The 24,429-nt window shown below is 35.5% G+C and overlaps 1 protein-coding gene across 2 annotated transcripts in view; it reads right to left on the bottom strand.

The window, feature by feature from the left end:
• The window catches only part of CLVS2 (clavesin 2), a 75,158-nt gene that overhangs the window by 7,884 nt on the left and 42,845 nt on the right, over positions 1–24,429 (bottom strand). Inside the window, exons 4-6 of one of the 2 annotated variants that reach the window (XM_033102106.1) lie at positions 19,844–19,954; positions 15,367–15,587; positions 6,423–6,547 (exon numbers count right to left, since the gene is read on the bottom strand). In XM_033102106.1, coding sequence (XP_032957997.1) covers positions 6,460–6,547; positions 15,367–15,587; positions 19,844–19,954 — 420 coding nt within the window. In that variant the 3' untranslated portion in view covers positions 6,423–6,459. Of the gene's footprint in view, positions 1–404; positions 6,548–15,366; positions 15,588–19,843; positions 19,955–24,429 lie in introns of those variants that run through there. The other variant, XM_033102113.1, reaches the window with a different exon arrangement.

Raw genomic sequence — 24,429 nt, 5'->3', positions numbered from 1 at the left:
GGTTGGAGTTGACAGTGAGATGGGAAGGCTAAAGGGGAGGCAGGCTCAGGGTGGAGGAAGAGAAGTTTGGCTTTGTAAATGTTAAATGTGTGATGTCCATTAGATATCCAAGTAAAAATGTTTAGATATGTAAAATGTTTAGATTAGTAAAAATGTTTCATTTAGAGTTCAAATGAAAGGATATGACCATTTTCACCATGAATCCCAGATACAAAGAACATAACTTTCTAGCATTAAAATCTTATCACATATTTTTAAATTTTTAGGTAAGAATTTATAAATCAGCATGCAAATATTTCAGTACTATTCAACTGAGTGAAATTGTGTATATATATATATATATATATATATATATATATATATATATATATATAAAGATATATATATATAAAATCAGCGTTTTTTTCTTAAAAGGCAACAAAATGTTTATAGTCTCTGTCTAACTGATACTTTTATGATTTCAGTTAGAAAAAAAGGGCGTGCTTATTTTTATTCTTAGAGAGAAGTGATACTCAGAGAGAAAGATTTTTGATGATGTTGCTTGTGAAAACAGGCTACACATCAGAACCTTGACCATCATGTCCCCACTGCCTCTTTTCATTGGACAAGTATTTAACCTTTGATATCAGAAACCCTTGCCATTTTGAAACGGTTTTCTGTATTTATAATTAATAACATATTTTGACACACTTTTTAGTGTCAAGAAGTGGAGACCCTACTTATGGCTTTTCATGCATTCTCTGGTTGCCCTGGGTTTATTCACACTCAAGATGCGTCTGTAGTCACTGCTAGAAACTTGGGCTAATCCTGACATCGCTTTAGGAAAGGTGGCAATAATGACTTGATAACCTCAAAAGCTGGGTACAGGAAAATCATCCGTGTTTGAGCCAAAGAAAGTAAAGTCTATCATAGAGAGTTTTAGGTAAATGTCTCTTTTCCCTCATTAGATGATCTTTCATCCACAGGTAACATAAATGGTAGAAACTCACAGATGACAAAAATGAATATTTATTGAGCAAGCATTATTTTCAAATCAGGCTGAATATTTTTATTTTACTATTTTGGACTGGAATTATTTTTAATAGGATTTATTTAAATCAATGTTTTTTGCGATTCAAATTTCTGAATTTAGTCACTTGTCTAATCCAATAACTTTATATAAAATGTGAAAATTCTATTGTATTTACTAATCATTTCCATTGCTATATGCAACTTAAAAGTTAATTTACTTCTTTATTCAAACTATCTTTGAAAGCTTGTCAAGAAGTTTAGAATACTGAAAATATAATTTTGATGAAATGAATTATGTGTTTTCCCCTTTAAGCCCCAAACATTCAAATATCAGAAAATTTCACGTATCCTCATCTAAATAGCTAACTACAATTTCTCTCATAACAAAGCTATTGTTGTCCACTTTTAGATGACATTTTAGAAATCTCCATTTCACAGATGCAACATATCTAGTACTCCCAAATTCAATATTTACCACATGCAAAATAAATGCTTTCTTGTAACAGTAATGAGTATTCAAAAATTATACCGTTTATGACATTGTGTTGGAATAAGTATGTTCCTCAAAAAGTCAGAGATATTTGAACCAAATAGTGTGTTTAGTATTCTTATCAAGGACTTGTAGAATTAATTCTTAGACATCTTATTTTTTCTGTAATATTTGAAAACAAAAGCTGTTTTTGGAGTTTTATTTATCTTTGGAACAAATATCAAAACTGAAAAACTGGATTCGAAACAGGACAATGCTTTTAACGTCTCTTATTTGCAAACCCATTATCTATACAGGTCATTGCAATTTTTCAAAGTAGTTGAGGATTGGTTCAGTCTTAAAAGTTTTATTAAAATGTACTTTGCTATTCATCTAGGTCCCTCTCATTCACTACAAGAAATGATTTTGACAGAATATCTGCATTGTTATCATTAAGGACAAATATATTTGCATTGAAACTACGTCAAATACTGACCAAACACCTTCTAAATTGTAACAATGTCCACTATGAACTATAAAAGTGCAATTATTTTATTTAAGTCCTATACGTATTTGGTTACTAATTTTTTTTTTTCAACAGTATCATTTATACTCTTCCTTCTTTGAAAAATTATCACAGCTTGGGTCTTTCAATCCACAGAATTGCTATTTTATATTTTTTTCCTACAGTTCAGGAGAATAAATTCCTACACTCAGCTCAGAATAGTCTTCATAGGATTAACCTATGGATGTCTACAAAATAAAAACGTAAATTAATGAAAAATAATTATATTACTTAAGCCATTAAGATGATGATATAATGTTTCAAGGCTAAGCCTCCTTTTGTATTTTTACCTATTTTCCTTTTTTAAAATAGTAAGCAGCGCTAAATAGTTCCAACAGCATACTGCAAAGCAGCAATTAAAACAAAAAACAAATCCTTTTCACTACTGAAGATAGATACACATTCTGAATATTTAGCCAATAGTCTAGTTTTGTTCCAATATATTTTATATTGCCTGTTGATTCTTTTGTGATCTAATGGCCTCATACATTTAAAATGCATCACTGTTTTTTAAGCTATATACCTAGTTGGCACATATAAAATGGAATATATGCCTATTAGCTTATTGATGTAAAAGTGTAAATACCATATCTGAAATTTCAAATGCCATGCCAGAGCTCAACTCATTTTATTTTGTGTGTTGAAAATCATTCTGAAATGTCCTCATGGCTGTTGGCAATTTTTTAAGTAATCATATTAGTACACACAAAATAAGAAGCAAAAGAGATAAATTATTAACTAACCAGACCCATTAGATATTTAGATAAAATAACAGAGTACAGCCTCTCAGCAGGTTTTTCTTGATATAACAACTTCTCTAAAGGACTATAGACATGTTGTTTTTAGGAAAGAAAGTCTGTTCATGATGTCACACTGCCTTGGGTCTAAGGACTTCTTTTTGTGAAGAGCAATAAATATGTTCCCCAATGTCTAAAACAACTTTCCATTTTCTTCATGCATTAGAGGGAACTCTGGTCCCCTCAGGAGTATTACAGGCACTTCAAATGTTTAATTTAACAATGTGACCTAGTTAGCAATATGAAAAAGAACCTAGCTGTTTGGCTTTCCTGCTTATGAATGTATGAATGTTCAGTACTGTAAGCAAGCATTTTATATGAAAAGACTTCAGGAATGTCTCTGCCTACACTTATGCAAACTATTATTGAAATAAAAGAAATCATGCATGCCCACTTCAAAAACTTGCTTGCAAAACTCTATTTAATAATTGTATGTTGTTTTAGCATAGTGCCAAGTTTGTCAACAACGTGTTCGAATTACTCTATTGAATATACACAATAAAAACTGTATGGGAATGTTCACAGCAAGCTCTCAAATATACTTATTCAAATGATATCTATATTCCACCGTTACAGTATAGGTGTATGTATTTACTTTTCGGAAGAGAGTACAAATAGAATCCATAGTCTAGTATCATTGCTTTATTCCATTTTTAAGAAGGCACTCTTCATAGTTGTCAAAGAATATTTTGTGATAATCTCTTCCTTTTAAAATATCAGTCAAAAATGTGTGCAAATATCACTGACAACATAAGAGAAGTTATTTATTTTTAAAGCAGCTTTGGCAGCAGCATCCCTAAAACAATGGAAAGAAGAAAAGATACAAGGATAGAAGGTAGATCACATGGGGTGAGAGACGTAAATGAACTACTGGACTATTCCACATCAAATGTGATAATTTTTTGATGTCTACATATTTTTAGTAAGACGACACCTAAAAAAACCAACGTATAGCTCTCAAAACTGAGAGGCAAATTCATTAGGGCAAACAGTTTAGTGTTTGTGTGTGTGTGTGAGTGGGAGTCCAAATTAAATTAAAATATGCTCATTTGCGAAGTTATGTAACAACAGACAGCTACATGACACAGAAAATCACATGAGGGTGAAAAAAACTCCTAAAAAGTGCTAGTTAGCTGATTCCGAGTGGAAAATTTATAGTGTTAACCAAATATCCCTTGACTAAGCAGCTTCAAAAACACTCCTGGAAAATGAGTTTACTCAGACTGAACTAGATAGAGCAACTTTAAAAGGCAACGTTGTAATTTGTTCATTCACTTCAAAGTAGTTTATACAATCCAGCCAATTTTCTACTGCTCATTTGAAGAAAAGCAGACGAGCAACCATGCTGACGCAGTTTCCAAATGTGGGGCAGGGAAATAGTGTGAATGATACTTATAATTAGATAGGTATACACATAAAAATATGCCTTCATGGTTATTTTTATACATGACACCGGTCTTATGACAGCAGAAAGAAGCTGGCTATGCTGGTTGACATCTGAAGCTGGTAGAATTCTGAAAACTGGCAATAAATGGTGCATTCCAAGAGAAATTAATGAGAACGAAAAATCCACTGCCCATCTGTATTTAGTTTCTTTGTGTTTTATTCCGATGCATCATATTGCCTAACACTTGCTTATATAATCTATAAAGTCCAAGGCTGTGGAATGTATGTCAGGTAGGCAAAAAGGTAAGAACAAAAATGGTCAGGGTTCTTACAAAGATAAGAGTTACTGTGGCTTTTTATCCCCAATTCATTCCCATCTCTACCGTATAATATTTATAAGTAGAACAGAATACCTGACAGTTATTATTTTTTCTCACTTGACTGGAGGTTGGCATTCTTAAGGTATTTTTTCATTTATATTATTTATGTATTTTTACAAATATTCGATGGTCCATTGGTGATATTGCAGATTGGTGTACTGATCTTGATTTTAAGATTTTTGGCTCTAGAATTATTACCAAAAAAATTTAAGCTTTTAGCCAGAAGTATGTAAAAGCTGCTATACGCCTTTACTTGTGTTGGTTTCTAAGAATTCCTTGAGATATTTCTCTTTCAAAAGAATATTTTCACGGTAAATTCTCAATCTCAAAAATTACCACTCTGAAAAAGGGGTAAAATTTTTGCCTTTTCACACTGGAATTTGAAATTTAAAGTAAGATTTTAAAAATGTGCTATAACTGCAGAATTTTTATGAAATAAAAACTTTCAATAACATAAGCATTCTAAATCTGTATTTAAACTATTATATGCTGTCTTAGATGCCCTCAGATGCTTTCATTATATCACCTGGATGCAATATGTTCTTTCAATCTTCTCTGCAAAGACAATGTAGTTATTGGATCATTAGGATAATTAACCTGAATTTTAAAAAAACTGTATTACGACTCTTGGTCACCTGACACTGTCTACACTATATTGAGACCTGTGGTTTTTTTGAGGGAAAAATATATTTCACTAAAATGGCATATATTCAGATGGCATTACAAATTAAGTTAGAATTACCTTGAATAGGTTCACTAAAAGTCTGTTTCACTGTACCTCACTTTCATTCACTTTAGTGTAAGTAGTTTTCCAGAGTTAGAATCTCATGTAATAATCTGTAACATCTCTAAGAGCATTGAATATGTATGATTTATTATATAAGCCTGTCACATCAAAGATTTATTATCGCTCAGTAAAAATATGTATGTGTGTGAATATATGTTTCTTCAACCAGTGCACAATAATCAGAAATTAGCCCCTTATCGGTATGCAGCAACTTTTATATTCAAAATTAGCTGTCAGAACTCTATTCAGTCTGAGTTCTCTTTCTCTTGGTCAAAGTTTTGAGGGGGAAATGTTCTTAAATTGCATAAGACAGGGATTCAATGGCATCTTGAATAAAAGACACATTGCAAAGACAGCAGTTTAAAAAAAATCTACTCTCTTCCAGAATTCTACACCTTAATTTGGGAAACATCTTTCACAAGTCTCCAGGAATTAAACAACATAGAAGAGTTCAAGTGTTCAGTTTACCAGATCATTTGCCATTCTTTGTCTCCAAAATGCAAGGCCAGTGATAGTCACTAGAACACATTTTCGGTGAAATGAAAATCACAGGAAACACATTTATCATAATAATTTCCTAGAATTCCCTAGTTCCCTGTGCCCATTAAAAGTATATTTGAATATGACAGAGTTTCAGAGAAAAACAATGAAACAATCACTACGAGAGCTGAAATATGGCTTCATAGGAAACAGGGCGACATTTAATTATCTTTGATTGTTTATGTGTCTTTTCTGGGTTTTGTTATAGTTCATATCACTGGCATGAACTCATGAGCCAAACTTTCCCAATTTTAGTTATTAACAAAATTTACAAACTTGACATAAAGATTACATTGTATTTACAAAGAACTTGGCACTTACAGAATAAATTATTGACTTTTTTTTTTTTAACTGAACCAGGGAACCCATGGTTCAGGCAAATGGGAAAGCCCGATGCCTTATTATATGTTATGTGACATTAACAAGAATAAATGTTTCCAGCTGGAAATTCCTCCATAGTGCAGTCCCTGTTGCTGAAAACAAGTACCTTCCATTTCTAATCCATGGGGAGTGCAGAGAAGTTATCAGTCCAGAGACAGCAAAGGTTGCATGTTTTCTTCCTCATTTTTATCCACGCGTTTTAGTACTGTAGGATCCACTACTGATTGGGATCTGAAAATGATAAAAGCAATGCCAGTGAGTTATTAACAAACGATCACGTTCTTTTCTGTCTTTTCTCCATTATTACTTTGTGCATTGAAGTGAATTATCTCCCCCTACATCAAGGAATTTATGAACTGAGAATGCTGCACGTTCAGAGAGAGACTTACTTACTGTAGGTATTTTTCATCAGAGGAAACAATCCCCTCTGGCCTCTAAATGGAATAATGAACAGCAAAGGATGCTGAATACAAAATAGTAGGCTTAAAATCTCCTCTTCCCAATCAAGCAAGAATCTTTTCTTTGAAATTGAGAAATTCTAGTATAGGACAGAAGAATTCCAATAGAACATCTTCAAATGGGGAATTATTGCAGTGAAACTATTGTTGAGACATGAAACAGAAATGATAGGAGCTTTGATTCTTATCTTAAAGGGCTCTATGAAACAAATTTAACGTAAATATACATTTTTAATGATCTTTTTTTATTTTTAATAATCACACTAGGAAAAAACGTCAAAATTTGAATGTGAGTTTTGTTCAATTTCCCATTAGAACATTAGCATAAAATCAATCTTAACTCTTGAAAATTTCGTAAAATGTTTTAAGACTTCAGAAAAGTTAAAAACCTGAGGTGAAAAAATTAAAGGGATTAAGAATTACAAATTGGCAGTTACAAAATAGTCACAGGGATATAAAGAACAGCCTAGAGAGTATAGTTAATAGTATTGTAATAAATATTTACACTTGGTGTCAGGTGGGTGCCAGACTTCTGGGGGTTCACTTTGTAAGTTATATAAATGTCTAACCGCTATGCTGTACACCTGAAACTAATATAATATTAAATGTCAACTAATTGGAAAAAAATTTTTTTTAATTAAAAACTTAAAACCCCTCTTCCTTAGCAGCAGCACTTTATGATTAGGAAAGCAAATAATTTGAAAAACCTTTGCACATGCCTTCGATAGCTGGTGGGAATTATATATTCGGAAACAACATAAAACGGGGGAGGAGGAAAGTTAATGAAACATGCTGCTGTTGTGGCAGGAAGCTGCCATCTTAATGGCTATGGCATTAAGGAAGCAGCTGCCCTTTTAAAATTCTCCTTGGTAATGAATTTTTCCCCTGCTGCTGCATTCCAGCCAATTGGCTATTGCTGTGCCTCTTAGCAGACCTCATTAACTTTCAAACAGAAAGACTATAAGCTAAACTACAACTGCATATGCTAATGAAAAAGAACAGCAACGGAACTAATTATCAAAGCAAAAATAATTACAGGATTAATTGATAAATTGAGTCCATTTAAATGAACTTAAATTCCTTTCTAAAGAGGGAATGAAAGGAAGGTGAGAATACTAAAACAGGGAGATTTTATTTCCTAAGTCATTTTCACTATTTTATCTCAGTAACAGGTATCAGATGCCTATATCAAAAAGGAGATTGACAGGGGGTGGCTCAGGCGGTTGGAACTCCATGCTCCTAACTCCGAAGGCTGCCGGTTCGATTCCCACATGGGCCAGTGGGCTCTCAACCACAAGGTTGCTGGTTCTATTCCCGCAAGGAATGGTGGGCTGCGCCCCCTGCAACTAACAACGGCAACTGGACTTGGAGCTGAGCTGCGCCCTCCACAACTAAGATTGAAAGGACAACATCTTGACTTGGAAAAAATCCTGGAAGTACACACTGTTCCCCAATAAAGTCCTGTTCCCCTTCCCCAATAAAATCTTTAAAAAAAAAAAAAAAAAGGAGATTGACAAAAGTTGAATGTGTGTGAGGGTGTGTGTACACACACAAAAGAGGGAGTGAGAGAGGGAAGCTATAATAATTTATTTAGAAAAAGTACATGAATAAAATACATTTTAACACAGTGAACAACTGCACAAAACACTTAGTAATTAGACTTTTGACATCATTTTTCTTAGACTCAACTAAAAAAGTGGTTTCCCAAGATAAATCCATGCTAAAACATACAGAGGTCCATTTACTGTCCTGCACTAAAGCGTTAACTTGATAACTGTACCCATTAGGCTGTAAACTCCATGAGAAGGACCTTATCAGTTTTTCTCCTTACTGCAAACACAACGTGTATCAGAGTCTGTTACACAGTAGGATCTTAATGTCCTAACTTCTATCCAGTGATAATTCAGCATTAAGTGTTCAAAATGAAGACTAATGAAGATAAAGCAATTATCCTATGGAGAAAGAAATTCTTAACAGAAAACGTAGTTTTAAATTCTCATAAAGTTAAATCGATTGTATAAATGTTGAGGTCTATCCTAATAATATTCAATGAGTATACCCAAAAGCTCTTCAGACCATGCAAACTACACAATGTAAGCATTTGCCATAGTGTGCTATTAAAACACACATCACACATCTAATATGGTGAGTTCAATGAAATATTTTAAATGACAGTGGGCTATTCAACTTGGGATTGGGTTTCTAGTTTGCTGTTGGCATGTACTACAGATACAAGAATTGTTGGATTGCTGGATGATGAACGTTGGCTCCATAGGTAGAACAACTCCTTGATAAAACAAGACAGGCAGAAACAATTTCTGATTAAGATGACTAAGAAATTTTTGGTGCTTAATTGTTATTTTAGTCATTTAAATTTTTTTATTGTTCTCTTACACAAAACAACAGGATTATTCGTGCAGGATCATAACTGTTAATAAATTGGTCTGTTTCAGCTGCAACAGAAGGAAGGGTCCATCATTAAGTCATAGTACATGTGCGCCATCTCCACATGGCCTCTACTGTCTTGCACAAATAACTTACTTTTTTCATGAAAACCAATCATGTAAATTTAATTATCCAGGTATCATTTATTCACTTATTATGCATCTACAATATTGTGCTATACCTTAGTGTTTAAGAGGATAGATTTTGGACAGAAATGGATTCCACTTCCAGTTCTGCTATTTACTAGCTCTGTGAAGGCTATTTAAACTCCCTAAGATTTTGTTCCCCTATCTGTAAAATGGGGGCCATAACACCTACATCATACAGATGTACTGAGGATCAAATAATGCATGCATAAATCCCTGCACAAGTTCTGGCAGATAGAAAACGGTAGGCAGTTAAAATAATTCTATTGCCTGTGTTCCAAGATTAGCATTGCTACTTTGTAGTTATGTGACGTGTGGAAGCTACCTTCTCTGTATTGGGTCTCCTCATTAATAAGATAGGGATACCAATGCCTTATTAGTTGTTTAGAGAAGCAAATGAGTCAATATATACAAAGCATTTGATAGGGTCTGGCATGGAGTAGCAATAGACGTTGAATAGTCAATAAAAATGGAGGTCATATTACCAAAATGGTGTCAGTATTGTCACTCACCATGACTGTTATGTGCCAGGCACTGTCCTAGGAACCAGACACGTCAGATGGAAGACACTCCCCCAGTTTAGGGCAGAACTTTGTGTATTTTCATTCACTATACTATCCCTCCACAAATTTACACAAAGTTTTCTCCCTACACATCTAGTTAAATTCACCTAAAGGAAGAATCACCTACAACTCCTTGGTGAAGAAATGATTTGTTTTTCTCCCTCAATCTAAGGATGACATAAAACTGGAAAAGCACGTAAAGGAGAGGAGGGCAGAATGGAACCCAGAAACAATTTTCTCCCTTCCTTGATGGAGAACTGCCACTGCCCGACAGAGAAAAGATAAGAACCAAGTGAAACAACTTGCTTAATCTCATTTCTTCAGAAGTTGTCAAATAGAACAATAAGCGCTGCATATGGTATAAAGCCTACATCAAACAGAGGGGGATGTCTGAAATTCTAATCAGCCCACGTCAGCAGCAAGAAACTCAGGGTTGGGGAGGTCAATATGTTGTGAGCCAAGTCTGCAGGAGACAAAGTGGCCTAAAGAATTGAAACAGAAAATCAGGACCCAGAAAGACTTCAAAAGGTAGATAGGCTGAGAAAATCTAACAAGATGGAGTTAATCAATTAAAATAATGTTCTGGAGGAGAAAACTAACCATAGAAATAGAGCATTCTGAGGACATGGATCTAAAAATAAAGAGACTTGCTAGTTTTAGGGAGCTCACAACATGAGGCAGCAATGTGCTTTGGCTGCCTGAATGACAGTGACAACAATAACAACAGTGAAAGACAGCCAATGAAGTCTGCACAGAAAAGCCAGGATTCTGGAACCTCAATGTGAGTAGCAATAACATTAGCTATCACCTATCCAGTTCTAAAAATGGCATTTAAAAGGGGCCACCGAGAGCAGAGGATGCCTTTATTTATTCAGCTTGTACCGACTATGCACCTTCTTTTTGCCAGGCCGTATTCCAGATACTGGGGAGTCAGAAGAGAATAAGACAAACAAAGGCACTAAAGTCTCCCTGAAGCTTACATTGGGGGTTTGGGAGTGGGGGAAGGCGGTGTAAAATTAAACAAAATCAGTCACTTCACAGACTGATACATGCTAGAAGAGAATAAAGGAAATGATTGCTAGGGAGTGACTAGAATGAGGGGGACGCAGACCTGATTAAGACCTGGTGACTTAGAAAGACCCTAAGATCCTCTTGAGGAGATGGCCTTTGACTAGGGCAAGCGATTGGACAATGTAGGAAAAGAGAATTCCAGCCTGTGGTGACAAGTAAAAAGACCCTTAGATAGGAGCAAGCTGGAGAGGCTGCAGGAGAATAAAGGAGGATGTTGTGTCTGAAATGTAGGGGACGAGAGAAAAGGTAAATAGACTTAGAGAAGAGGGGAAGGCAGAATCAGATCGTGTAGCGTACTAAGCCATGAGATGTAGTTGATTTTATATTGCATAATCAGCAGTCATTTAAAATTTTAAAGCCGAGAAGTGAACTGATCTGATTTACATTTTAAAAAAATACATTTTCGATTGCTATGTGGATAATAAATGGAGGGTAGGGGAGCAGGATAGGAGGCAAAGACAGCAGGTAGGAAGTTTGGGAGGTAGCGCAGGTGAGCAGAATGCAGGTGAAGGGGTGCTGCCAAGGTCGGAGAGTAAATGGAGAGAAGTGTACTCAGAAGAGGGGACCATGTTAGTTAACAAGGCACAGAAGGAGCGGCTGAGGGAAATGAGCACTGTTAGTTGGCCAAGAAAACGACTAGGGAACACCTATGACAGCTGTCTCCAAATCCGTATACAGCTCAGCTCTAGAGTGAGGACACTCTGTCATGCTGTCATGGGAGGGTAGACAATGTTTATGTCAACTACACGGAAGACTCTATACCTTATGCCTGATCAGAACCCTGTTTTCACTACACTCAGACGATATGACTTTGGAAATATCTGTTGAACAGGGTTGCTGTGATGATTAAATAAATTAATGTTACCAAAAAAGACATTTTGTAGTAAGGGCCTAACTCATAGGAAGTATAAGTAAATATTTGGTTGGTGCAAAAGTGATTGCGGTTTAAAATGTTAAAAACAATTGCAAAAATCTCCAATTCAGTTGGTTGCCTCTTTATTTTGTCGATGGTTTCTTTTGCTGTGCACAAGCTGTTAAGTTTGATATGGTCCCATTCATTTATTTCAGCTTTCACTTCCCTTGCCTTTGGAGTCAAATTCATCAAATATTCTTTGAACCCAAGGTCCATAAGTTTAGTACGTACGTTTTCTTCTATGCAGTTTATTGTGTCAGGTCTTATGCTTAAGTCTTTGATCTATTTTGAATTAACTTTGGTACATGGTGACAGATAGCAGTCTAGTTTCATTCTTTTGCAAGTGGCTTTCCAATTCTCCCAGCACCATTTATTGAAGAGGCTGTCTTTTCTCTATTGTATGTTTATGGCTTGTTTGTCAAAAATTATCTGTCCATATTTAAAATATATAAGGAACTCATACAATATAACAACAACAGCAACAACAAAACAATCCCATTAAAAAATGGGTGGAGGACCTGAAGAGGCATTTCTCCAAAGAGGACATACAAATGGCAAATAGACATGAAAAAATGCTCATCGCTAATCATCAGAGAAAGGCAAATTAAAACCACAATGAGATATCACCTCACCTAGAATGGCTATCATCAACAAGACAAATAGTAACAAGTGTTGGAGAGGCTGTGGAGAAAAAGGAACCCTCATACACTGTTCATAGGAATGCAGACTGGTGCAGCCTCTATGGAAGGCAGTGTGGAGGTTCCTCAAAAAATTAAGAGTACCACGTTTCCCCGAAAATAAGACCTAGCCAGACGATCAGCTCTAATGTGTCTTTTGGAGAAAAAAATTAATATAAGACCCAGTCTTATATTAAGTATATTATATTGTATTATATTTGATTATATTATATTAAAGACCCGGTCTTATAGTAAAAGAAGACCAGGTCTTATATTAATTTTTGCTCCAAAAGACACATTAGAGCTGACCATCCGGATATGTCTTATTTTCTGGGAAACATGGTAGAATTACCATATGATCCAGCAATCCGTCTCCTGGATATCTACCAAAAAAATATGAAAACACTTATCCATAAAGAAATAAGTGCTCTAATGTTCATTGCAGCTTTCTTTACAGTGGCCAAGACATGGAAACAACCAAAGTGTCCTTCGATAGATGAATGGATAAAGAAGTTGTGGTATATATACTCAATGGAATAGTATTCAGCCATAAGAAAAGATGAAATAGTACCATTTGCAACAACATGGATGAATCTTGAGAGTATAATGCTAAGCAAAATAAGTCAGACAGAAAAAGTAGAGAAAAATATGATTTCACTGATATGTGACATATAAAACAAAACAACAAAAGATCAAGACAAACAAATGAAGAAACAAAAACTCATAGACATAGACAATAGTTTAGTGGTTACCAGAGGGTAAGAGGGTAGGGGGCGTTCTAGGAGAGGGTAAACGGGGTGAACTATATGGTGATGGAAGGAGAACAGACTCTGGGTGTTGAACACATGATGTGAAATATAGATGATGTACTACAGAATTTTACACCTGAAATCTATGTAACTTGATCAATAATTGTCATCCCAATAAACTTTAATTTAAAAAAAAATTGCAAAAACTGCAATTACTTTTGCACTAACCTAATAGTAGATTATAAGAACTATCATCATTAGAATTATTATTTTTATTAGAAGGAACTTGTTTTGAGGCAATGGTTTTTAACCAATTTTGTTTTAGAAAACTTTTTTGAGAATTTGATGAAATATATGCCTTCTCTCCAGAAAATGCACTATACACACACACACACACACACACACACACACACACATATTCAGAAGGTGCCAAAAAAATGTATACACATTTTAAGAAAGGAATAAAATTGTATTAAAATTGTAATACTCAATATATACTGATAACAAAAGAATACAAGTCAAGTTTGACTTCTGCAATTACAAAGGTGCTCACAGTGGTTACCATCAGTGTAATTTTAATACATCTTTTTCCTTTATTAAAATGTGTATACATTTTTTGGCACCTTCTCTATAGATACATATACACACACACAGATACACAGACACAGACACACACACACAATTTTGAATACAACTTTAAGCACTTAAAAAGAGTCCATCCATAAACCTCTTTCATTAGAGAGCACAGAACTCAAATTAAGAAGCCTTGTTTTAAGAGAAGGAAGTTGAGAAGACTGAACTTGGTTTGCATATAAGCTTGATGATTAGTGAAGAAATTAAAGCTGGAGATGTCCCTGGCCTTTTTATTCTCTCCAAGGAATAGTAGAGCAGTCTGGGAAGAGGAAAACATCACATAAACACTAACAGTAGTAGCAGCAGCAGCAGCAACAAAAAGGAGGCTAATTTTAAGGACTGGAGTGCCACTGCCTGAGACAGAGCAATGACAAAAGGACCGTAAGGCTTTCATCAGAGAGGGATGCAAGACAGTGTTTAGGATGGCATGTGTGATGCTCCTGGGTCCTTCCTGAGCTAGGTGAGGACAGAGTTGCAGGAACTGTGTTTTTTACATTTCTGTGATGGAAAATGAACCAATAAATAATATTTGTTACATTATCCAAATGAACCCTGGGCTGGTGTGTCCTGGGGAAACCTTGAAATAAGACATCTTCCAATTTGCTACAGAATGCAAAATCTGAGGCAATTACGCATCTGGGCATGTCTGGCCACTACCCTGCCCTCCATCATCACTAGATGATGGTTGGATGTACATTTTATCCACATTAGATCCAAAACACCTAGGAAAGTGTCCATTACAGGGCAATGATTAAATATACGTTGATTGAAAGAAACCAGGTATAAAAATACCATGAGAATCAAAGCAGGGAGTCAGACTCTGACTCAACAGTGAACTTTATAAAGATTAAAGGTGTAGGGAAATAGAATGTTTTGCCCCAGGAATGGCTAAATCATTAAACAGAAACTTGGCAGAGATACCATAAAGAGAACATAAGCTTTGAATGTTAGTGTTTGAAGTGTGTGTGTGTGTGTGTGTGTGTGTGTGTACATGTGCACACACACACTGTATGGATTCCTTTCTTTAAAGGAAATGTTACACAGAAGTCTAATAAATTGCTCAGATAGGAGGAGAGTCATTTTTATTGCAGTAGAGATGGGCACCGTCTCCACGTCACCTGCTTTGCCTGAGGCACTACACCAGAACCCTGAAGTACAACTTGAGAAACCACTGGATTTGGTGACTTCTAACGGCCCTGCTAGATTGTCTGTGAATTTGGAACACCAAGTTGAGGTTACCTTTAATGACTTTTATTCAAAATACCTAGATATCCAATTGGGGATGCAGGAAAGGCTTTAAAATCCCCTCCAAGTATCTACTTCAGAAAAATATAAAACCTGGAGTTAAACTTGGGATGCCTGGCCCCGCCCACTTCCCACTACCCACCGACATACCTCTTCATGGACTTGGGGGAGAGTTCCTTTTCTACTTCTTTCACTGGCATGCTGTAGGAGTCCACGTTATATTCACTGTCATCATCATACTCATGGTCTAGCAGTGTTCTTGCCCAAGTTCCCATGTCATAAGGCGGCAGCATTCCTCCAAACTCAGAGGGTAGGATCTCGGGGTGAATTAGTTGGTGTAGACTGTTCAAGTTGTTACCATGCAAAAATATCTACAAATGCAAGAAGAGGGGTAAGGGAAAACACACAGTAGAGAATAAATACAATCCAAAGGCTGAGGGGAGGGAGTGAAGATAGGATAACCGAAAATAAGAGTGTTCCATGTTCGTTAAAATATTTAAGCCTCTCATTCATTCTGAGAAACGGACAGGCTGTTACTGTCATCCTAATATTTCATATAAAAATCCTGAAGCTCAGGGATTTTAAGTAGCTTCTAGAAGTCCCGATAGCTATTGCATTAAAACGCTGAAACCAGATATTTTCTTTTCTGCTTCATAGTCAGAGACATAAGCAGAATCTGATGGGCACGTTGATCTGTGTACCATCCCGATGTTAGCTGCGCAAAGCTAATGAATGCTGTTGAAACAGATTCTTCTCATAAGGGACTCATCAACTACAGGGCTCATCCAAGTTATTAAGCCCAAAAGCTGTCACCAGTATGGCTTTCTCTTTATCATCCATCAAAATGATACTGTAACCACTAAATTACCACTTTGTAATGCAAAGTATGGGATGTAAAGAAAAGCAGATTAGCATCCATCTTAATGAAAGGCTGAGTGAAAGTTCATGTCCCAAAAGACTTATGTTCTGTAGTGTTCCCAGCATCTTGTCTACTAGAGATTTCCAGGCTTAGTGTTCAAATAGAAAATGGAATAATGGATTGAAAAATGTAAAGCTGTATGTATATATTAATTATTGATGTTACTGTCTACATAGTTTTTTGTTAAACTGGAAAATTACTCAAGTTACATACTCAAGATTTGTTTCTCCATAAATTGCTACCTCTTTCCTCTTGTTTCATTTCAATCTCAAAACCGCAGATCGGTCTTCTCTGATAAAGCATTGTTGTTATCTCGTTAAATTTGTATAATATTTATTTAAAGATTATAGTTTATAAGTGATTTAGCAATACTTTCATACTTCAGGTTCAAGATGAACAGGCTAACACATTCATCTTTGTTTTCCATACTTCTAGAATCTACTGAAGTAAATATATCGAAAAACAAAGAAAGACTAGTCTACAACATCAAATAAAATGAGAGGGATGGGAGTCACCAATCAACAAATAATTTCAGCAAATTATGGAATAGTAAAAGCAGATGAGAGCAAATCACTGGCCAAAATAGGCAGAGAAAACAGCTGCCTGGAATACATGATGTGATACATACAGAAGTGGGAGATGTCTTCTGTCCCAAAGTTAAGTGCAAACTTTACACTTTCCCACTCCTATCTGCAGACGCAACAGCCCAGGGAAAAAATTCTCTCTCCTCTCTCTTTCTCTGTCTTTCCCTCTCTCCCTCCCTGCTAGGTTCCTTTCATAAGAAATGAAAAGTATTTTCCTGGGAAAGCTAAGCTCTAGCACCTGAAAACCTTATTTTATTAGGTATATAACCTTTATTTTATCAGTTGTGTTACTTCATGTAAGAAAACTTCTCTGTGAAGTCATGCAAGAGTTATGGAAATAAATCCTTAGAAAAGTAAATGTAATCCAACACACTACTTCCTCTCTCTTCGCTAACACTCTGTTACCTCCTCCCTCAACATCACTTTTGGTTTTGGCCTTGTTTCCTCTTGCACTGAAAAAAAGAAATAGGGCAACCAGATGAGACCCACCCACCAGCATCTGTGTCCATATGCTTTGCTTGTTCCTAGTACAATTCTGAAAATTAGCTTGAATAATACTTTCATTTTCCTAAATTATATCATAAAAGAGAATAAGCTAGGTTACTGGAGTGTAAAGGAGGAGGATGGGATACTTTTAAAAATTATCAAGGAATAGCAGAGTCCACTATATCGAGGAAGAGATAGAAATTTGTATAAACTAGAAGAGAAACCTGTTCCCTGCCAGCTCCTGGGAAGTAGCAAGACCACAGCCAGGTATTAGCTGAAGAGAGCATTGGAGTATTGGACTGAAGCCGAGCCACTGGGTTCTAGATCCAGACTCGGCATGAACGATTCCAGGTATTGGTGTGATTTTGAGAAGGGAACCCCATAACACCCAAGGTTTGTATTCCTTTCCATCAGTCTGGTGTGTTGGAGACTCAAACCTAGATTTAATTTAAGAAAACAAAGAACCGAGTACTCTTTGTGAAAGAAGATGCAAAATTACTCCTTAGGTTTTTTTTTTTTTAAACCAGTTTCCCAGAACATAGATTTATAGCATCTGAAGAATTAAGGTGTTTAAGTAATACTGTGGTGTTAAATTACTTGGAGTGCCAGTAAGAAAATATAATACCTTTGTCTTGTACATTGATTAAATAAGTAGAAATGAAAGGTGTTTTAACCGTAATTATTTCCTCATATGCAAATTTGCAAGTCATATAGTTTTAATTAAAATGCTGAAGTTCCATCTAGAATCATGCTAGCAGTGCATTCTTCTAGCATTGTCAAAATTGTCAAAGTCAATCAAATAACCCCCAAACCTGGAACTTTCCTGGTTTCTAGACTTGATCTTCTTCAGTCTTTTTCAACAGAACAGAATCATCTTAAAATCACATCAGAACAAGTTGCCCCTATACTCAGAGTCTCGCAAGTGCTTCTCATTTTACTCTTACTGAAAGCCCAGAACCTTGCAATGGTAACAAGGCCCTCCGTGACCTGGCACACCCTGTTCCCTCCTATCCAGTCCTCTTCTGCCCTCCCCAATACCTCATCCGGATCCAGCTTTTCTGGCCTCCTGGCTATTTGTCAGATACACCTCGAGCATTTCTATCTAAGGAACTCTTTTTTTGCTATTCCCTCTATCTGAAACAGTCTTCCCAGTAAATCCACTGTTCAACTCTACTACCTCCTAGCGATGTTTAGAGCAAATTGTTTAACCGACCATGCCTAGTTTTCCCATCTATAAAAAGAGGGGGTAAACCTTGTTTTAAGGATTAAATGAGATAATAAATGTAAAGTACTTAGAATAGCATGTGGCAAAGAATGAATACTACAAAAGCATTCACTAGTATAATATGTACTAAAAATCCCTGCAGGTGTTTTGGATCACATGATCATCCCTTCATAAAACAAAATTTCAAAGTGCTACTTGTGAGTCATGTCGATACATTTTTCTGAATTCTAAAAAGTAAATTAATGTATTTGATTCTCAGTGGTAGAAAGAATTTGTAATATAATTTTTAACTGTTAACTTCTTCCTCCTAAACTACCGGAACATTTTCCATAAATTCATAAACAAAAAACTCTCTGTCACTAACGTTTGATAGAAACACATACTTAACAATTATTTCACGTTCCCATTCACAATGAGGCTTCTATGGCACTGAAATACCTGAAGTGCCTTCTCATTCACTGGCAAACATGGTACATTATCTCCCATATAGATTTAGAAGTATATTTTCCTGTGGAACGAATCACTTGAAAGTTGGTCACAGCACGATGGTAAAAGTAGCTCCAAATATGGAGCTATTTTAATTCAGATATTGCTGCTCCACTTACAGCTGTATCCATGAGTAAGCAAGTTACTTATCAATTCTAAGATTCACTTTCCTCTGCTCTGAACCAGGACATAATGCTTACTAAGCTGACATTCAGAGCTGTATGGATGACAAAACAAGGAGCATTAAAACATATTTCTAAAAATCAATATTACTAACATCGTGATCAGCATTTGCCATGTGCCATGCACGGTGCTAAATGCTTAATATAAATTATCTAATTCTCAGGAAAATGATTATTTAGTTGTAAGTATTGTGATGATCCACATTGTTAGATGAAACTGAATCTTAGAATTCAAGTAATGTGTAATGTATAATTTAAAGAAATATTAATATTTCTACACATTAACATTCTTTCTCAAATGTGATTGATCGTGACAATCACTACAAAGTTATATTAGATATCACAAAATTCACTATATTCAAGGCAATAAATATTGGGAAATAACACCACGTTATCAACTAATAAAATTACCGCTTTTGTCCAGACCTACTTGAAATTTAGTGTACCAATCACAATACAGTAACATGGTTTTTTTTTTTAATTTTAAACTGAGGCTCTAGTATATAATGAATGTGCTAAAATGTCCTCCCCATTTGTGGAGAAGTAGGAGAGCTAGTTTTTAAATGTTTCTTTCACAGATACACTGTTCAGAATTAACACCAAGTCTAAGAATTTTAAAATATTGAATATTTATATACAATATAGGAGCACATTCACTATAGCCAATATCATGCATGCAGTATGCACCATAATTCATTGGATGGAGGAGGAGAAAGAATATAAAAACAAAGAAACAAACAAATACCCTTTTCCGAGTCTTCTCCTTTAGGAAAGGCCGGATCACAGTATACAGGGCATGGATATACCATGGTTGGTTGACAAAATGAATTCCTCCGAATCGTGCTGGGAAACTGTCCTAAAGTAACATGGAGGGGGAAAAAAAAAGTCAAAACATGCTTCCATGTATTGAGAAGTTCAGGGAAGGCCATAGTATACAAATTTGTTATTCTATACTCTTAAATGAGATTATTTGTATAGTTAAGAGAAGAAGAAAGAAGAAATTTATTGCATTAAACATCGCAAATTCCACACAGAAATTGAAGCAAAATGTAACAAAGCAAATCCTTCTCAAGAATAGATTGTTGATAAGAATTTCACCATGTTTAGGAATGCCATATTTTAAGCTTGCAAACTGCCAACAGTCATTATAGGCCAAGAAACATATAAAAAACAGAAATTTGTCAAATAATGAACATAATATAAATAAGTTTTAATTAAATTATTTATATTTACATTAAAGTGTATTTTAATTAAAATGCTTTTTTAAGTTCCACTGCGGTCACCTATAATGTGAGCATTGTCAGGTATCAAAACTTACTTTATTCTCTTTCCCTTATTATCAGCTTTACTATAAACATTCTCCTTTCCTTATTTCAGCCTAATGGAAACAAAAGGTAATGTGCTTAAGCAAAATAAAAATCTAGAGTTGTAAGAGTGTCTTACACTCCAAATTTCTAGAATGTAAGAAATTTGGAGATGCATTTCGGCAGATTATATGAAAGTCAAAACTGTCTGAGCTTACCTCACAGGAGAAAAATGGGGTTATCATAACTCCAGCCTTTGGCAAGAACTTACCTGTGTAACATTTGCATCTGAAAAGATGTAGACAGGTGTTTTCTCTCTCTCCATGACTAAATATGCACATCCCAAGCCCACTTCACAATATAAAAGAAATCCTTACGTCAAACGAATTGCAACATTTGACAGTGTTATGGATTCCACATAAATGACCTGATTACCATTGCTAGTTCAGAGTTCCACACTGAATTGACTACAAAAGTCTTCTTTAAGAAAAACTATATGACTAGAAGTGTCTCTCAAGTGGCATCATAATAATTTGCATTCTTCTGGATTCTCAGAGCATGAACAGAAACAAAAGAAAAGGAAAATGAAATAATTGTACACGTATTGTTTTATTTAAGAGTTCTCTTGAACAAGATTCAAAAGATTAAAAAATATACCTGATATAACCCCATTAAAATATTTTGTTTTGGGGGACACTAATGAGAATTAGTCATTAAAGCTGTCTTATATACAGATTTTCAGAGCCAATGAGCATTTTTGCAAAGTAATTTCTATCTCTGAGAACAAACACTATAAAAAAAAAAACACACCTCACAGTACTTCAGAAAATTAATAAATGATAATAGCTGTAGGTAAAATGTGTCTCCTTTTATGTCAATGTCTTTACTTCTTTCATACATATGTATTATAGTTTCATTCATCAAGAGGTTAGTACAATAATAGAAACAAATCAGGTAGAAATGCAAACAAGTATGTTTTGAAGTTATGACATTTTTATATCTAAAAAGAAGGTAATGGAAAACAAAGAGAATGCTAAGATAACACCCATTTACCCTCTACTCAGCCTGAGAAATAGAAAACGGTTGGTAACCTTGAAGTACACTGTATTCATATTCTTTTCACCCTCCCCCACATTTTAAAATTTCATGTTATATTTCAAATATAAAAATTTCCATTGCTTATATTTTATGTTTTCTTTTACAAATACAATAAATACCTCTAGTGTTTATTTTATTTCTGTTTATGTTTTATATTTTTTGCTTTATATGTATATACCCCTAAAACATATTCTATGTTAAGTACTTAAACTATAAAAAATGTCATACAGGGAACATAATCTTCTGTTGTCACATAACATTGTTTTTGACGTCCACTGTATTTGAGGTTTATACGAGTACATGTTATGTATAGCTATACATAACTACATGTTATGTAGTTACATGTTATGTATAGCTATCCTTGTCACGGTTATGCAGTATAACATTGTATGGTACACCACAATTAATTTACTTTCTTCTGTCCATGCACATTATTTTCAAAATTTTTGGTTTGTTTTGCCATTACCAGCATTGATGCTCTGCAGATTTAATTCTTAAATATATCTCTTAAGCATGTTCAAGTGCACATGTAGAGTATTTACATAAACGTGTCGCTGATGAGTCCTAGAGTGTATATGTGAGTACCTCAACTTGATGAACTCGGTAAGAGCAATTTTACCAATTTATATGCCTCCTTTCCCCAGTAATGAAGGGAAGTTCCAATTGTTGCACATACGACACTTGGCATTGTCAACGTTCTAATTTTTGCCAGTCTAGTGTATAAAATAGATTCTCATGAGACTAGTTTGCGAGTTGCTTGGTGTTGCTCATTTTGTTCAATTCTATCATTAACAACACTGTTTGAAAACATAACGACTTTACACATAGGTATTTTGTTTCTGAGTCCTTGAGGGACTGAATTTGTTTGCTGTCTCTGCTGATCTTATTCATGGTATATTGTTTATGGTGAACTTATTGTTGGCTAATATTAATCATTGAGAATCCTGAAGGAGCAAGTTTGAGGATCCTTGTCTGCCTTTCTCCAGACAAGATCTGGATCAGCTCCTACTAGGTGCTGTCAACCTGGTTTGGCTTTAATTTAATTTTCCTTCTGCACTACCTGAAGCACAACTACTTAGTAGGCTTTGAAAATATAATTCTGAATGAGCATATGCTTTCTAGAACAAAACTGAATGAACAGCAGCTATCAAGTTATAAAGCCAAAAGTCTTAGCTCTGTGATTTTTATGCTTTGAGAATCTCGTGGAAGCCATGCTACTTCTATCCTGAACAATAGATATGCATGCATAGACACATAACCCACACAAGATGTCATGGGATTTCTTGCACTTATCTTCAGATATAGAATCGTGTGATCAGTATCAAATCACAGTTCAGACAGGGCGAAGAAGAAGGGAAAGCACTGACTTGGCAGTCCAGTAGATCCACATTAAAATTCTTCATGCCATCTCTGTCTTGCAGGCATCCAAGTCCAAAACAAGGACATTATCCTTGATTCTTTCCTTTTCCTCACTGTGATACCCCTCATTTCTTTTCTCTCTTTCTTCTTGTGGTATTACCATACACGTATATTACACCTTTTGTAGTTATCCCACGGTCCTTGGATACTCTCTTCTGCGTGTGTTTTATTTTGTTTTGTTTTGTTTTAGTCTTCGCTCTCTTTGCTTTTCAGTATGGGTGATTTCTGTTGATGTATGCTCAAGTTCAGAGATTCTTTCCTCACCTATGTCCAGTCTATTCATAAGGTCATCAAAGGCAATTTTCATTTCTGTTACGGTGTTTTCAGTCCATAGGATTTCCATCTTTGCTTACAGTGTCCATTTGTTCTTGCATGCTGTCTATCCATTGGAATCCTTAGCATAGCATATTAATCAAAGTTGTTTTAAATTCCTTCTCCAATAATTCCAATATCCTTGCCATGTCTGGTTCTGATGAAAGAAAGAGGTCTTTCAAATTGTGTTATTTTGCTTGGTTTTTAGTATGCTTTGCAATTGTTTTTTTTGTTTTTTTCATGATAGCCTGACATGATGTACCAGGTAAATATGAACTGTCATAAATAGACCTTTAGTGATGTGTTGATAAGTTGTGAGAGGAGGGGAAAGAATGTTTTAATATAGTCCTAAGATTAGGTCTCAGTCTTTTAGTGAGCCTGCACCTCTGGACACTGAACTCACAAGTGTTCCTCAGTTTTTTTCTTTCCCCTTAGATGGGACAGGTAGCCTGGAGTTGAGTATTTCCCTTCTCTGATGTGGAAGGCTGGACTTTGTTATTTCCCTACCTCCATATCAGTTAGGCTCTAATAACACCTCAGCAGGTTAACCGGTTTCTCCTGAGAGCAAGCCTTGCTAAGAAAACAGTGCTTTAAGCATATTTCAAAATAATTCCTTTGGCTCTTCCCTTGACAGAAACACAAGGGGATTTTTTCCCCCAATATTAACTGTCAGAATGCGATTGAGCTCCCGGAGATAAATCTCACAAGTGTGGAGGGCTCCACTCTGACTGGCACCCCTGGAGTTTTTAACTCTCAGTCCTGTTCACAATGAGCCTTTACCAATGTGTCAATTGCAGTTCAGAGTATCCTGCGCCAGCACGGGTTCCTGCACTGGTTTCCTCTCTCCGGTAAGTGGTGACTCCCTGTATTCATCTGTATTCAGCTGCCTATCTCTCCAGTCTTGCTGGTAGTGGTTTGCCCCAGGTCCTCACCTCTCTTATGGATCTAGGAAGAGTTGTTGATTTTTCAGTTTGTTCCTTTTTTTTTTTTTTTACTTGTTAGGACAGAGAGGCAACTTCCAAGTTTCTTATAAGTGGAACCAAAAACTGGGAGTCTAATCCCCTTATTTCTGATCATGTCCCAAGTCCTGCAATATTTATGCCCCCACATCCTCTCCCATCACCTGCCATCATCAGCACAGTACCTAAGTCCATCACTGCACTGGCCATATTACCCCCAAATTGTCTCTTCGTCCGCC

Source organism: Rhinolophus ferrumequinum, chromosome 3 (assembly GCF_004115265.2).
Source record: "Rhinolophus ferrumequinum isolate MPI-CBG mRhiFer1 chromosome 3, mRhiFer1_v1.p, whole genome shotgun sequence".
NCBI lineage: Eukaryota > Metazoa > Chordata > Mammalia > Chiroptera > Rhinolophidae > Rhinolophus > Rhinolophus ferrumequinum.
Note: the sequence above shows the minus strand (reverse complement) of the source record. Positions and strands in the feature narration are given on the sequence as shown.